Source organism: Trypanosoma brucei, chromosome 11, assembly GCF_000210295.1.
Source record: "Trypanosoma brucei gambiense DAL972 chromosome 11, complete sequence".
Lineage (NCBI taxonomy): Eukaryota > Euglenozoa > Kinetoplastea > Trypanosomatida > Trypanosomatidae > Trypanosoma > Trypanosoma brucei.
Window position 1 is genome coordinate 3,878,555 of NC_026744.1, and position 16,545 is coordinate 3,895,099.

General features: G+C 45.1%; 7 protein-coding genes across 7 annotated transcripts; all 7 read right to left on the minus strand.

The window, feature by feature from the left end:
• Positions 1 to 1,888: 1,888 nt before the first annotated feature.
• On the minus strand, positions 1,889 to 3,007 carry TbgDal_XI16550 (hypothetical protein, conserved; the record flags this gene model as incomplete). Its single annotated transcript, XM_011782498.1, has 1 exon — positions 1,889 to 3,007. The coding sequence occupies one exon, from the start codon at positions 3,005 to 3,007 to the stop codon at positions 1,889 to 1,891; it is 1,119 nt and encodes a 372-aa protein (XP_011780800.1).
• A 3,755-nt stretch (positions 3,008 to 6,762) lies between these two features.
• Positions 6,763 to 7,521, minus strand: TbgDal_XI16570 (hypothetical protein, conserved; the record flags this gene model as incomplete). Its single annotated transcript, XM_011782499.1, has 1 exon — positions 6,763 to 7,521. One exon carries the CDS (start codon positions 7,519 to 7,521, stop codon positions 6,763 to 6,765), a length of 759 nt encoding a protein of 252 aa, XP_011780801.1.
• Positions 7,522 to 8,041: 520 nt separating this feature from the next.
• TbgDal_XI16580 (hypothetical protein, unlikely) lies at positions 8,042 to 8,410 on the minus strand (the record flags this gene model as incomplete). The annotated part of the gene is made up of 1 exon (XM_011782500.1): positions 8,042 to 8,410. The coding sequence occupies one exon, from the start codon at positions 8,408 to 8,410 to the stop codon at positions 8,042 to 8,044; it is 369 nt and encodes a 122-aa protein (XP_011780802.1).
• A 580-nt stretch (positions 8,411 to 8,990) lies between these two features.
• On the minus strand, positions 8,991 to 10,220 carry TbgDal_XI16590 (phosphomannose isomerase, putative; the record flags this gene model as incomplete). Its single annotated transcript, XM_011782501.1, has 1 exon — positions 8,991 to 10,220. The coding sequence occupies one exon, from the start codon at positions 10,218 to 10,220 to the stop codon at positions 8,991 to 8,993; it is 1,230 nt and encodes a 409-aa protein (XP_011780803.1).
• A 590-nt stretch (positions 10,221 to 10,810) lies between these two features.
• On the minus strand, positions 10,811 to 13,270 carry TbgDal_XI16600 (DNA repair and recombination helicase protein PIF1, putative; the record flags this gene model as incomplete). Its single annotated transcript, XM_011782502.1, has 1 exon — positions 10,811 to 13,270. One exon carries the CDS (start codon positions 13,268 to 13,270, stop codon positions 10,811 to 10,813), a length of 2,460 nt encoding a protein of 819 aa, XP_011780804.1.
• Positions 13,271 to 13,728: 458 nt separating this feature from the next.
• Positions 13,729 to 15,105, minus strand: TbgDal_XI16610 (hypothetical protein, conserved; the record flags this gene model as incomplete). The annotated part of the gene is made up of 1 exon (XM_011782503.1): positions 13,729 to 15,105. One exon carries the CDS (start codon positions 15,103 to 15,105, stop codon positions 13,729 to 13,731), a length of 1,377 nt encoding a protein of 458 aa, XP_011780805.1.
• A 380-nt stretch (positions 15,106 to 15,485) lies between these two features.
• Positions 15,486 to 16,430, minus strand: TbgDal_XI16620 (hypothetical protein, conserved; the record flags this gene model as incomplete). Its single annotated transcript, XM_011782504.1, has 1 exon — positions 15,486 to 16,430. The coding sequence occupies one exon, from the start codon at positions 16,428 to 16,430 to the stop codon at positions 15,486 to 15,488; it is 945 nt and encodes a 314-aa protein (XP_011780806.1).
• Between the last annotated feature and the right edge of the window lie 115 nt (positions 16,431 to 16,545).

Consider the following 16,545-nt stretch of genomic DNA (forward strand, 5'->3'; position numbering starts at 1 on the left):
ATCAGAAGGAGGAATTGCTGCGTGGACAATCAAATGAAGAAAATACGGGGAATCCACACGATACGCAGAAATGACAAAAAATGAATTTAAAAAAAAAAAACACTCCAACACTACAAAAAGTGAAGAAAGTTAAAAAAAAAATGATAAAAAAAAACAACAAAAACTCCCACATGTTCACATCAGGCCGCAGAAATTCGAGTCGAGTTCAGTTAACTGTAGTCGAATATGTGTCTGTATGTCTGTAAATATGTCTGTAAGTATGCTGTTCTTTTTTTTTTTTCCTCTTTGGGATTCCGTTGTGCCTTATTCGGATATCATGAATCCAACACATTCCGTCACTGCTCCGCTCCTTTAGAATCAAGTGGCCGTCAAAATAAATTATTATATATATATATATATATAATAATAATAATTATTATTATTATTATTAAAGAAAAAAAAAAGGAGGGGTTGAGGAATGACACGAGAGTAAAGAAACGGAAAACATGAAATAATGACGCCGTTTTTCCCCCCTCCCCCCCATCAGATGTGTGACTGATGCACTCCCGTATTGACCTCAAACAGAAGAAGTGGAGGAAAAGAGAAGAGGGGAGAAAAGAAAAAAAAAGATCAAAAAACAAAAATCAAAAGGAAAAGGAAATGAAAATAGAAATGGGAAAAGAAGAAGAAAGGAAAGGGAATAGTGTAAAGGGTGCTTCACGCGCACTCTTTTGCGATCTTTTCCTTTCCTTTACTTTTTCTTTTCTTCTATGCGACAAACAGCAATGAATTTATAAATTATACGCTGCTCTGTTATAAAATGGTGGGAATGAAGGGGGAGTGGAAAAAAAAAAAAGAACCGATAGAAAGTGGAGGGTAAAAGGGTTTTTAAAAAAAAAAAATGTGGCCATAATAAACACAGAGGGAAGAGAAGAGTAAAAATGTAATAAATAAGTAAAATATTTTTTTTAAAAAAAAAGCCAAAGCAAAACAAACCATATAGAAACTAACAGAAAAGAAAAGAACAAAAGAATGACATATACCGAAATAAGTCTAAAGGAAAATGAAATCAAAATAGAAAAAAAACAAAAAGATTTTTTTTGAAAAAAAAATTACTGGCCACAATTCAAAACATTTTTTTCTTTTTTTCTTTTTACCCCCCACTTCTTTGGCACCTTCATGACTTTATCGAAACCTTGTGAGCAGAAATTCTCACATTTTTTGTTTTATTTTCCTTCTCTAAACGTGCGGAAGATGTGGGTGAAAGGAGTAACGAAGAGGGTGGACGGAAGTTTCTTATTATTGTTATTACAACTTTCCTCTCCTATTTTTAAGGTATTTTTTTTTTAATAATCTCATTTTCTTTAAAAAAAAAAAATCGATTACCACCGCACTTGCTTTCATCATGTTTCTGTCTTTGTTTCTTTTACTTTTTTATTTGCGTATGAGAGTATGCATGTATTATTTTCTCCTCTATCATATTTTTCTTCTTTCTTTCTTTCTTGCTTTAGTTTTGGTTCTATGGTAATTCCGTTTTCGCTCGATTCACATTAAGTCCCTGTTTCCCTTACCCTCCGGCAACTTGGAGGGGAACGAAGCAAGAAACATAAAACCAATTATTTGATATTTATTTGTTCCGTCTCCATACGCACCCCCCTCTGCTCCACATTCTAACCGCTATCGTTGTCTATTTATTTATTTATTTTTGTTTATTTTTGTTTTTCATTAATCATCATTCACTCTTTTACCCATTCAATGTTGTTTTCTTCGAGGGAGGAAAGGTAGAAAGAAGGAAAGAAGGAGGGAAATTTTTACTTGTTTTTTTTTCCTCTTTTTTGTCAAGTAAACTCCAACGCCACCAGTCAGCAGCGTGAGAATGTGAGTAAAACACTGTTGAATTGTTGCGACCTTATTTGTACGTTGGAGGGCGGAGGCCACTCTTCTGGTACTGCGTTTTCTCCTCCCGTGACATGGCTCCAGCTGGAACAACATTCTTCACGGAATTGTTCACGTTCTGAAGCCATATGCGGACACCGAAGATGCGGAACAACTCACTGTTCAGCTGCCGGAAATCAATAGAGCGGGATGCCTCGTAGTAGAAACTGATCTTCTGTTGATCGAATTGATACTCGCAATCAACGACATCCATGTCGAGCCCAAGGCGCGCTACAATCTCGCGGCATGTCTTTAAGGCCAGATTCTCATTGCGCGAGATCTCCCCGAAAAGGCGCTCCACTTCCTCCTCCGTTGCCACGCGCAATACTCGACCCATTTCACCCTTCATCCGCACCACATTCGTCACATTGCCGTCAAAACTCTCTTCACGGACGATGCAGCCCTTCTCAGCATTCCATTCACTGCATTGGTTGACAACACCACAATCGTGGCCGCGGTCTCCCTGTACAATAGCGTACTGTCCGGGTGTGATGAAGGAACTGCTCACGCACCGCTTCATGCGTTGGCATTTGAATTCGACCAACAAAATGAAGCAGTCGTGTCTCTTCCAGTTGTTGTGATCATCTCCACGAGTGGCACTCGAGGACTGTGGGTTTGATAGGGCCCTCTTGTTATCGGTAGCTTTTATGTGCTCCTCCTCCTTGTCCCTTGTGGAAACCATCGGAGTCGTAACGGTGTCTATCGTCCCACTGGTAAGTGGATCATGGGTAGGAGATTCAAAGAACTGAGGGGCAGAGTGCGTAGCGTGTGGCATGGCACTACTCAGCATCGAAACAAAGTTGGGTTCCTCTTCAGGAAAGGCGGGATGCACAGCTTCGATTGTTGAGGTTTGTGATGTAGAGGTTAGTAACTCAGGTGCGGTGGGTAATTGCCTTTGCTGAACCAGGTGCAGCATAAGTCCATAAATAGCATCCACTTTACGGGAGAGTTGGTCCAACTTTTCTGCGATGCCTTCATCAGTAGTAAATACCGGTGCCGTCATTCGCGCCGCTACCTCCATGTCAGATTCATGCATGTGATGAGGATGCACCTGACGCTTGCTTTGGGTCACGTTAGTCAGATCGTGGAACATTGCAAATAGTGGAGCTAACTTAAATAGTGATGTTGTGCTACACAGTGGAAACTGGTGGAATCGCTTATAATAAATATACTTATTTTGAAAATGTAAAAAAAATAATAATAATAAAACAACAGCAGTCAAAACAGTGAAGTAAGTTATACCAACAATACCGAAAAGAAGTGGTGAGGGACAGATTCTGTGAATTTACACTAACCGCAGCACAACTCACAATAACCTCCATCTACCCCACTAGTAGTATATGCGGCTGTCGTTACCGAATAACCAGAAGAAAGGGTAATACCAGTTAACGGGAATAAACAAATAGGAAAGTGAACCCACAGTTTTACACCCGAATAAAGAAATCAATATGGACTTTTCGATGTATAGGGCACTACGTACAGATTAAATACAAACTGATCTTCAAGTTGAAACAAAAACGAAAACGATGAGTTACATGTATCGAAACGTAAGTAGTTCGGAGGTGTTGCGAACTACTTCGCAGAATATCTCATCCTTAGATTGGCTGCTCAGTAAGGTAGAATGGCTCGTGGGGGAGTTTGCCGCCACTTGTGCTTCCTTCCACACCATCTGTGAAGGCGCCAATCCAAAATAGCAGTGTCTCACCCAAACTGTCGTAGAGCCCCCTTCGGAGTTCTTCCTGTGCTTCTTCATCTGCAACATACGGGGGAACCACAACTTTTACAACGGGTTCAACACTTTCCAACTGAAGAAACGGCCGCTCTTCACCATATAGCGACTCTACGCTTGAACTGCTGAGCACAATACCAGAGAGCTCCGCTACACGATGGTACAAAAGCTCAACATCCATCTTTTCTGTATTGAATGGCTCTAGTGGCCCATACATTTTCTCTATAGTGGGGCCGATTTCGTCTGCCCAGAACCGCTCTGGCACGTGACCAGACGATTGCAAGAGCCCTAAAAAGAGGTCCTGGGAGATCTGCCTCACCTCGTCTATGACTTGCGAAGTAGAGCGTAACTTATTGCGGAACACGCGGACCGCTGCCCGCGCAACCATTTCAATTTCACAGTAGTGTCCCACAACGGGTTTTGCACCCGCCGGTATGGCATGATATACAAAAGGCAAAAACCGCATATTCAGTCCATTCGCATGAAAAATTGACGATAGCGAGGGTTGCATCAGTAGACCTTTGGGTCCACGAAAGCCTGCACCACACTTAACGGCATCACAGAAAATATCACGAGTCGAGTCTCCTTGCTCTGACAGTCGCCTGGCGTAGCAATGGGAGCATATATGGCAACACTTTTCATTGCTCCGACACACGACAAACCGCAGCTCATTTGTTAGGGTATTACCACATAAAGTACACTCTACGGCATCCTGGCGTGGTATGTCGATGGGTTCATGTAAACCTACCATCGCTGCCACCGTTGGTATTAACTTCGCTCGTATGTATTCCGTGGCCTCAACGATGGTGGCGTTATCCTCCGGGGTTGCAGTGGATTCGACGAAGGCATCCGGGTTCAGTGGAGCACTCCACCTAAGAAGGAACTCTGGTCGAAAACGTAAAGTCGTCAAGGTATCATCCCACAAATTACATTTGGTGGGGTCCTTCATGTTTTCTTCATTACCGAGAAGCGCAAGCTGTGGAAGCAGGCGACCGGAACCTATGATATAGAGTCGCTTATCATATCCTTTAATCAGAGCGACATCAGCGGACATTGCCACATCAACACTTTTTCCCTCAGCCCCTTTGAGGACATGTCCCTTCAATGATATTGCAGCACCGAGTTCACCAAGTCGCCTCTGGACAAAGTTAGGTGTTTCCAAGTTTCCGCGCTCGAGTTCCTGTATCGGTAAGTACACAACGTTCTGCAATTCAATCGGTGCAATAGCGAAAACACAAACCCGGACGCCACAAAATGTAACGAGCGCCGTCGGAAGGGTTGAAACAGTTGCTTCGGTGCTTCTAACGATAACACTTGCTGCGCAAGAAAAAACTGTGTGGCAACCTGCCACGCTTGTTCACTGCCTTTGTTCTCTTCGTCGTCGCAGTCATCCAGCATAACTCGAACGAGGAGGCCATTACGTGCGAAGTAGTTTCGTTCCCCAGTAACTCCCCTTCCTGATCGTAACTCTGCTGGAAGTACTAACTCTGCTACAACGCCCAGTGCCGCCTCCTCAGCAGCTGCTTTGAACTCCTCCATAAAGCAACGAAGCTGATCTCTGGCCGAAGTGCTCGCCTCTCGCTCTGCAAAAAGGTTCTGCTCCACCAACTGTTGGTACTGTGTGTTCCAATCGCGCGTATGCGCCGCGGGATTCGAAGTCATCGCTCGCCAAGATTTACCCAAAACACGAATGAACTGATGTACATCATCCAGTGAAGGAAGCTCCTTTGTGCTCACTTCAGGTGGAATGGAATAACTGCCAAGTACGGCAACCTCCTCAGTGCGGGGACTGCTTGGTATATCTTGGTCCTGCTGGTCGTATACCCTGCGCCACTGACCAACTTCACCATCTGAGGAAGGCGGCGATGAGAACAGTAACCACAAAAGCGAATCATCTACTGAGCGCGAAGCCACCCACCAATTCCCAAATGGATCCCTGTACCGGCGAGTTTCACGTATAACTGTACCCTCTTCAACTTCACCAACCACTTCACCCAGTGGACCACAATACAGAGGAGCTGAGGCACAAAAAAGTTTCCAGTAAATGAGTGATTTCTTGAAACGTATGCTGCCACGACGGGCCGCGCTTCTCGCAGCCGGTGCAGTTGCAACAGACTGACGACGTTGGATACCATCCGCTTGGGACCCCTGTACTATTGGTGGTAGTCGCACCATTCCAGATCGTTGAGGTCGAAATATGTATAATATGTGCAAAAGTCCTTTGCCCCGCGATTGGCGCTATGAAGAAGTTGAAAGAAAATTAAATTACCAATTTTTTCATAAACCAAGAAATGAAGACTCGTCGGCGCAAGTACTAACAGCAGTTGATAACTCAACTACGACAAGTAAAGAATCAGTTCGTGATGAAAACAGAACAGCGTTGTCGAGGAGGTAAACAAAAGTGACAGCTCCCACCATAACACATGGCGGAGGGATTGATTAAAATACCGAACTTTTGGGGGCATCCAATCGCGGCTTTCAGATGATACATATCCAAAAGAAGAAATTTCATGAGCGAAGTGGGACCAGACATCATTGCGGTGTCACTGTCGCACACACGAAAACAACAGCAACAACATTTTGATCAAAAAGCCATAATCAAAAACTAATAATAACAACACGGTAGTTCACGCCATGCAGCCACATACACACACACACAATGGTACCACCACTGGTGCGAACAGAACACAAGGCCTTGCGCTTGCGAGAAACTCACCAAATTAATGGAAAGGTGAAATATATATATATACAGAGCACGCTACACAAAGTGTATCAAGTACTCTACACCACAATTGGAGGATAAGCCCTGGTCCGATCATCACGACGTGCACCCTGTTCCCGTCGCTCATTTCCATATCTGGCTCGAAAAAGGAAGAAAAATGCAACGAAATAAAACAAGGTATGCATGTTGACCAAATGGAAAGAGTCGTACACAAGATATTCAAAGGAAGAAAGAAAGGATGAAAGATCGCTGTCGTGTATGGCCTCAACGCACATAATAAAAAAAACGCTTTGCGTAATTGAGGTAAGAATAGCAGCACAAAGTTGAGGAGAGTAACTGAACACAGCGTACTTGTATGTCTGTGTGATACAAAATCACTTACACATAGAGACGGGTATTACATAACACCACACGTTTGCGCCATACCTGCGGGTTTGGAAAGTTGGTTGAGAAATTCCTCCTCCGACACTTTTCCCGTCAGAAGCTCCTTGCAGTATTCATCACGTACTGCCCCTGTCGTGGGGAGGCCATCGCCAAGCACCTTCTGCACATCCACACCGTACTCCAGAAGTAACTGTAAACGCAGTTGCTGCTTCGTCATTCGAACAGACGGGGACGGTTCCACACCGCCAGTTTTTTTGTGTTTCCGTGCCAATGCAAGCGCCTCTTCTTGAGATTTCAGCATTTTGGTGGTGAACTGCCACAAGAAACAGTACATTGCTACGGCGTCCTGCTCACGTGACGTAAAGGAGGTTGTGTTGTTTGACGGCTGCTCGCCGGACGTCGCGGTTGTATTCGATTCCGAGGAATTTGTGGAATTTCCACTATGCTGCCTTTTTTCCGGTGCACCAGCTGTACTTCCCTTTCTGATGTTAGTTTTTCGGGTTGCTCCCTTCCACAGACGATCCTTCAGCACCCCGAATGCCATCTGCATAAAGACGTGGTGAGACAACTTCACTGGAATAGGTTCTCCAACACATAAGAAATTTGGGCATTGCCCTGGTATAGATTCTGGGTCCCGTTTGTACCACAGCAGAACATAATCACAGTGGAGTTTTTGTTGCAACTCTTGTTGTGAGCGGAGAAATGGCGACACACCAGTTACAGCACCCTTTGGTGCCTTTACACTAGGTGAAATTGAGGATTTAGTACTCATCCCTCCAGCGCCTCCTTTACATACACTTCTCTTTTTCTGCACTTATCGGCCTACTACGCGAATGGTAACTGTGCAACAGCTACTATTAACAACCACCTGTTTAGGCGGTTACATGTGTATACGTGCGCGTATAAGTAAGTGAAATTAAATGAAGGATAAGTTCTGACCAATTTAGAAAGAAAAATCTTTTTTGCGATAGCAATCATGGGAGGCAAATACATTAGCAGCTCTACGTATGCGGAGATACGAAACTCGCACAACCGTCACCGTGAATAATCGATATGATGTAAATGGGTTCTTAACAGTCGAAAGTGTGCGTGTGTGTGAGAAATAATAGTACCAGAAGAAGGAAGCGTTGGTTATGTTTCTCAGGAAATGATTTCGTAACAGCTCTTGTGCATATATATATATATATATATATATATATTCCTCGGAATGAAATAACTGCCCTTGCCGCGGTCACCTCACCACTTTGCACCTACCGCCACTTCCATGAATATATTATAAACAAATTCGCGCTTCACACACTTATATTACGGTGCCTCATTAACGAGCACAGTGGGTTAGCACCCGTGTACAGGTTGGGGAAGAGGACGAGGTCCAAACCATCTCTCCTCATAACAAAACTGATCATGTCTTTCTTTTTATTCTTACTTTTCCACTTTTCTTTCCTATCTTCCTTCCTCGATCCAGTATGGGAGAGATAGCAGAATAAAAAAAAGTCTGTCGCGCAGTCACAACGACAATACAGCACAACCAACCAAACCCGACAAAAAATGTAAATAAATAAAGGAACGCTATCCATACGGGTACCTGATATGCTGAAGGAAAAAGTAATCCACAAGTAACAGCACACACACAAAAAAAAACAATAAAAAAAAGAGAACATTGCAGCATAGATAAGTAAAAAAAGGGGGGAGAAACATTCAGTGTTGAAAGATCCTAATCAACACGTGGTTACCACAACCTATTGCAACCCTGATGCAACATCGCACCTCCCCTCTCGCTAAAATAGAAAATATACCGTAAATTATCGTAATGAAGAATATTTCCGCCAGGCACATCGCCTTCATCCAAACTCGACAATTTGTGCATCCCTTTACTTTGTCGTTGCACGCATTCAACAAATTTTCTCATTTTAGACGAGTGGAAGGACAGAGGAGGGAGGCGACATTAGTTGATGGTGCCTTTCCATCCAAAACTATACTCACCCCCCTTTCCTACCAGTTCTATATCACAAAATGTTGCATTATTAATTGAGCCCCTTTCACCTTATTGTACATATTGCAACTGTTTACACAGCAGCATAGTCCGAACACTAAGTATAATAACAAGCGTTACCTACTGCATTCCCCTTATTATTATTATTTTTCTCTTTTACTTTTGCTGATACTCTGCTAACTTGTCTTTGCCGTCCGCATCTACAAATTTTTATTTTGATAATCTGCGTTGCACCAACACACCGAGTCTCACATATGCGATGCCGAATGGAGAGAGTAATTCATGGATGCCACAAAGATCTGAAAATCGCCAAACGCCTCAATCTTTAGGTCACCATAAGGGACGAGAAAACATTCACCCAAACGCACTCTTTCCCCGTTTACAATGCCACATCCTTCCACGCAAAATCCCAACCCAACCGTTGGAAGTTTTATGTGTGTTTGTCCCTGCCTTTCCACACGATGTTCAATGCGGTAAAGAGAAAAGTCTTGAAACTCTCTGGGTGGGGAATAATGTTGCAATTCCCATTCTGATCCCTCGGGGGCTCGATAGCGCTCGAATTTTGCACGCTCAAGACCATCAGTGCCGTAACGCAACATCCTCAACAGGGTGGGCACATCTTTCCATTTTGGAGTGAGCCCCGCCCGCACAACATTATCGCTGCATGCCATTATTTCAACACTATCTCCAAACAGATAGGCATGAGGCTCACTGTCAGCCAAAAAAAGACCCTCACCTGGTGCTAATTGCACATAGTTGAGGAAGTACACCATCCAACAACCCATATCGTCGGGATATTGATAAAGGACACGTAAGAAAACACTATCTTCTTTAGTCATTTCTCCACCCCTACTTCGCAGCTCCTCCGCATGTTCTTGTAGTGCCTCTGCATGCTTCTTTGCATCGGTATTGTAAACAATATCCATCATATGTTTGATCGCTTCACTATCTTCAACCTCTCCGGGTAGCACATCGGCAGCGGGCCCCAAAAGAGTTTTCAACGGGGACGCGGATTCCAAGAACTCGAGAATGTCTTTTAACGGGCGAAAGCAACACAGTGCTTCGAAAGGCGTCAGTGCCACCACTAACTCTGGTTTATGGTTGGGGTCTTTGTATTTCTCGGGATTCTCCCTGTGGAGTTTCTCCGCCAATTGTTTGTTTGGGTGTGCTTGAATAGACAAAGCCGTTTGCACTGACAGTAACTTGAGTAGGAATGGCACAGTATCACGGAAACGTGGATCTGCTTGCTGTTTGGGGTGAACAAATCGTGACATGTTGTTGTCATTCTTTAGAAAGTCATCCAAATTTTGTCCAGAAAACGTTTTCGATGGGCAATTTGGGTGCGTTCCAACCCAAAGTTCCGCATACTTACCCTCCTTATTTCCCTCACCTTTCATTTTAGCGACATAACTCTCCGCGGCTTCCTTTCCCCATGCATAGTGTTGGACGCCACAATCCAATTTAATTAACTTCGACATGTCGGATTCCTTTAAACTACCTAGTCTTAAATGGGGAAGGAAGAAAAGGAAGTAATAAATGATTAAATGAATGAATTAAAGCAAGAAAAAAGGCAGATATTTCAATGATCGTACACCTTCTTCCGTTTCTGTTACGGAAAAGAATTGAATATTTTAGAAAGTCAATAACAGATATGATGGTGGCGACCTCTATCAAGGGAGTCCCGCTTAAAAGAAAACAAAAGTACAAATGACTATATATATTAGATGACACATGCACAAAAAAAAAAGAGATGGAAGACAGGGTAAGGCAACCGCAGTTCAGGCCATTTAAAAAATAAAAAATAAAATCGAGACTGTAGGACCTGTGAGAATAAAAATAAAAAAAACATGGTAACACGACAGTGGAAACTGCCAAGGAGGGGAAGTTTAGCAAAAAAAAATTAACTGGTTAAGACAGATGAATACAACAAAACGCTTGCGCAAATAAAAAAGAGTGCAAATAATTGGGTAATTACAATATATATATTCAAAAAAATAACAAGAAGAGAATCACAACTAAAAACAAACACAGAGGATGAATGGAAGGGAGGGGCACGAAAAACGATATCTCACTTGTGGTGTTTCCACGTCGCACAGTACAGTGCAAGCTCCAAGACGGATGGGTTAGACGCCGAAAGGGCTTTGCCATTATTAACCATGCGTTGTGATTCTTTCCACTTCTTCCACTTTGTCTCAGCCTCCGCAACGTTGGGAAGTGACGAGGAGAAATGCAGTGCCCCGGGATGAACAGTTACCATACGGGGGGAGACATTTATCATGCGCAATTGAGAGAACTTCTTCACGCGACTCGCAGCAACATAAATGATATGGTTACAGGGAAAGAACCCCTTGCAGTCTAGCAGTATAGAATGATCCAGAGTGAGTCCTTGCGTCTTGTGTACAGTAAATGCATAGGCAGGTACGAGGGGCATTGTGACGACACGTGCAGTACAAAACACTCGGTCTTGCAGATCCGGTAGCGGAAGGGATAACCAAGGTATGGCCACATCCTTTCCGTCAGCGTCCATCCGCACAATGGGAACAATAACGTCGTCATAGTTGACAACGTCAAGCGCCTGTTCCTTCCCATTGCCGCCGTATGAATTTTCTGATGACCCGGCCGAACTACCACTACTAACCACTGGTCTCCGTGAAAGAGAGGCGTACACTTTCCGCGAAAGTTGGGTTCTGATACCTTTGGGAAATAAATGCCGAGATTTATTTACAGGTTGAAAGCCGATGACGGTACCGGTAGAGCCGTTAACGTACTCATTGCTTAAGTTTCGCAGTAGTATTACCCTACAACCGACCTTTAGTCTCTTGCTTTGGAGTACATTATCACTCTCTATCACCTTCGAGTATGCCTGCTGCAGGGAGGCGCGCAGAAAAGTACTGAGGGAGTCCTTATGTTTCACTTCAAACAGCACCCTACCAAAAAACCTTCGAGCGGATTTACTTTCGGGCGTGGTACCGTAATAACTACGCTCCCATTCTGCTTTCATTTTAGCCACTGGATAGAGACAATCGTACTGCTTACTCACACAAAAGTGTACGTAGACTTTCAGATAGGGTTGTCTTAAACTATAAGGAGGTGCTACTACAGAAGTGGCTATACCGGAAATGCCACACCGCGTGCATATCTGTCCCACAAACTTCTTCACTTCCCGTTGCCATCTTCGGGAGGACCTCATCTTCTCTAGGAAGTGCAACACCACCACATCATTACAACCGTCGACGTCGTTTGCTCCTCGACTGTTCGGCGATGCATGACCTTTGGGGCCGGAAAGACCGGCTGACTCAACTATACTCCGAAATAGATGTTCCTCCCCGTCAAGTTCAAGCATTTTACTTTCATTAAACGCCGCCACAGATCGGCGGGTGGGATAGAGTTGGATGGCGTTAGGATCTTCCGGATTAACCAACGCAGACCGCATCATGCGACGAGTGAGAACACCTTGACGGAGCTTGTTGAGGTCATTCAGAAATGCGGTGTCACCATGCCGCTTAACTTCGCAAAGTTGAAGGTGAAGCAAACAGGTTAAGAAGAGAGGGCTCTCGAAGATTAGACCACTGCTTGTCCGCTGACGCTCACCTACACAAATATTTTTCACCGCCGACATAATATGTCCCTGGTCTGTGACAGCAGCTGTAGAGCTTGCGTCGCTTCTGTTTTGTCCTGCTGTATTCTCGGTGGTTTCGTCCCCTCGGTAACCAATTTTGCTTCCTGCATCACCACCGCCATCTTGAGAAGTACAATTCTCAGTGCTATGCATTAGTTGCATGAAGTCTCCGCATAATATAACTTGAATGCCACCAAATGGAAGGTGAGGTATCCTTCCAGGTGCCCCGCGGGCGGCAATATCCAGCCCCTCCAAATGTCTAGCGTGTAAAAGCGATACTTCATCCACAACAATAACGTCCACTTTGGCAAGAAGACTCTTGCTGTAGCGAAGGATCGAGACGGCACATGATTCGTTTGTCTCACTGTTACCAACGGAGGTAACTCGTACTCCAAATGTGCTGTGAAAAGTGCTTCCCCCAATGTTGAGTGCAGCTATTCCGGTAGATGCCGTTACGACAACGTCAAGGTCCTTCGCCCTTAACGCTGTCACAATACTCTGGATCATATATGACTTACCGACACCAGCACCACCACCAATGAAAAGCGGAGCTCCATCAAGGACAAGCGTGAGAGCCCTCCGCTTCTCTTCATTGAGACCGAGTGACGAAAAAGCTGACTCATCACCGCTTGATTTTTCCTTTTCCTGAAGCCCCAGGTCGTTGTGGCCAGCGCTAGACGCCTGCCGACAGGTCTTCGTGTCTCTTTCCTTGATTTCGTTGACTTCCGCAGTCCCACAACAGGAAGTACTCTCCGGTGCAGGGGAAAGCTGCCCCCCTTTTTCACCTTCTGCAGCAACGGTCCAAGCAGAAACACCTTTCGCAAGGCGGGATTGCCGTCCTTCTCGCCCCGGTGCAAAAAGCAGTCTTCCATACGTTAGCAATAGAGTCCTGGTGGAGTTGAGGAGCATGACGTGGCTCGAGCATTAACCAAGCGACCAACGCGGACAGTGGAGGTTCACGACATTAGAGGTAACATGCAATGAAAGAAAAAAAAAGAAAAGAGCAGTAAGTTGTGTGGTGGCCTAAGCCTGCAGCAGTGACGGTGTGCAGTCCCCCTTAACAACTACAGTACACACTAACAAACAGGAAATACATGCCGTTGGGTTCATATGCACTTACTCCTCTCGGGTAGTGAAGGTAAAACAGGTGTACAAACGAATAAATAAAATTTATAACTGGCCAACATGCACCAAAACAATAAAAAGATTAAACAACAATTTTGAAAATCTAAAAGTCAGCATATTTATTCATTATGATAACTGCATATAGGTGACAGATGTGGGGCGTGTGGGAATGGAGACAAACGGCTAAACAAGAAATATTGAGTTGAGCCTACAGTTTGTTTTTTGCCGTTTATTCTATAAATCTATCGCTGACGCAGATTGCACTGCAGTTCCGAAGTTCTATGCATCTGACCAGTTCTTCGTGTAGGCCCCGACTCGGCCCGTTGCTGCATGGGTGAACCCCGGATTCTGGGTTCCACCGGGTTCCGACTACACTGTGCTCTAAGTTTAGTGCGCAGGTCCAAGAGTTGGCGGTGTTCTTCGGGTGATAAATACACAGAATGACATCGGGCCTCTGGTAGTAGGTACTCCCCTGTATCACCACGAGAAACAATGACGCCGCGGAGTCTGAGAAGGGCAAAGAGCTCTGCTCCCGTTAAAATGTCCAGGACGGTTCTCTGCGGAGCCGTTTTGCGCGGCAAAACAGGGCGGACGGGGTCGCCACCGACTTGTGATGGGGTCCTTCCTCGAGGTCCTGAGATTCCCCTAATCGTGTTTTTACACGAAACACTCTTTTCGGTAACGCGAGGAGAACCTGGAGAGTGCGGTGCGCGGGCGAAAATGGGGCGCATGAAGTTTGTGCCTTGTACTCGGTGTTGGCATGACCCACGCGAAACCAGAGGCCGAGAAACTTCAGTAACAACGGAACTGCTGCGGACTGTAGGGCGTTTATCTTCCCCAGCGCACAGATACTCTGTGTCTAACGCACACGAACCACAACCCTTGTCCACATACTGTTTGTATTGTTTCTCAGAACTTTCCCCGACTGGCCCTTGCGTTTTGTTACTAGGTGTTTCTGCTGTGGCAGTCCATGGTTCATGCAGCGGGCTGTTCTCTGCAGCACTGTTTGAGATATTTCGTTGCTCCACTGGTAGGTTGTTGACGGACCCCACAGTATCTGAAGGGTGCTTACTGCTTGATACCTTTTTGCGCAGCTTCTCACGGAGACGGATCTCCATTGCCTGGAGGGGGTCAAAAGAGCCACCTACCAGATGAGTTAAGGGTTGAGACGACGACACGTGCACCTGTCTTTCCGCTTGTAAAACTCCCGCTTGTGGGGGACCCCCATTAATGTTATTATTTTTTGTGTACGGTGCTCCAAGTTGATACGTTGTTTTGATGCTCTCTTGCTCCTTTATGCCCGAGTCACACATTTCTACCTCCTCCACGAGTGCTGTGGTGCTCCCTTTCCTTCGTGAAGTGTTAAGTGTCTTTATGTTACCATCACCCGCTTCTTCACGGAGCACTGATAGTTTCTCTTCCTTCGTAAAGATGCGCTCCGCACTTGATGAAATCGAAGTTTGGCGTTTACGGGGGAGTTCCTCATCAGCTGCGTGTGAAACGATGCTATTCCTTTCATCCTGTTGATAAACTTCAGGTGATCTGCCGGGCACAAACCCAGCATCAAATTCTTCACCACGCTGAAGGCACTGGCTTATGTTCATTAAACGATCACGCATCTCGTTAATTTTGCAGTCGACATCGGCCAAAGATTCTGAGGGCATTCACAATGAGTCCACTAATATGTACAAAGAGGAAGGTAAACAAAATACAGTACCGGTATAAAAGAATATGGAAAGCCTATAGAGACAAGTGACAAAGCTAGTGTGAACGGTTTAACGTTACTTGGAACTGACAACAGCCGATTTGAGTACCCATGTCAGAGCGGTTCATGTTAAATACAGTGAAAATCGTGACACAACAACAAAAAAAAATACTCAATACAACCTCATACAATGTCACCGTTTTCACCTAGCGCAGTGATACGCGGTTCCCGTCGTGCGCAACATACCCTCAAACCCACATCGGGAAAGAGTGGTGTACGGGGCAAAAATGCATATCACTTATGATGAATGATGCGTCTCACCGCCGTCTCCAAATCCCGCCATACCGGAAAGAATTTCTTATTGTGTTTACAAACATTGATTACTTCCAACTGGGAGGTTAGTTCGTTTTCCATAATGTCACGGGAAGTTTTCCTCCCTGCTACTCGCCTCCTCTCGCTAATGGCACGAAGAAGTCCTTGGTCACCGCTCACAACGATCAAAGGCATATGAACCATTGCGTACGCAATTTGCATAATGACACCGTCAGCTGCCTGCTGTTGACCACCACATGGTGTAAAGTGCAAACGCCCCTCGTCCGCGAGGTGCTTCCACACGCTTTTCTTTCCTTGGCCCCAATTCAAGTTATTCACATCGCTATGTCTGGCATCAGCCTCGGACCCGCTGTTGCGTTGGCAAACGACATGTGCATCGGGCAACACTCCATGATAACGTGCGAAGCATGAGCTAAAGAAACTCCACACAAATAAGTGATCCAGTACATTGATGTTACTGCCTTCACTTCTCCGCGGTGGGACGCTTTTGAATTGATTGAAACCGTAGTTGTCTAGGTCAAGTAGCAAAACAACAGTTTTCCTACCCCCAACCCTGTCCCCTGTCGGCCTCAAATCCCTTTTAAACCGCCCCTGCAACTTTGAAAGACTCGATGACGCCTTCAACACTTCACAGTAGACACAGTGGCATTCATCACTGACCCACGAATCTCCGTTAATAAGTTTTTCATCATACATTCTTGTGGCACCGTCAGCAGGCCCCGCCACACAGGAGAAACCTTCGCTCCCTGGGCGATGTAACTGCACCAAGAGAGCGTCGTCATTAGGCGTTAGGGCAGAAGAACTGCCACTATCTTGAATCGACGAAGAACAAGCACACTCAGAAACACCTCCCGGTGCGGAGGAGGAATTATCTGCCTCAGCATCGAAGTCTAACTCAGCGAACATATAACTTGAATATATGTATATATATATAGAGAGAGACCACACGAAAGAAACGTAAAACCTCCCTCTGCCGCCACTAGAGCTGGGATGCTGAAGAGAAGAGGAAAAAAGGCAGAAG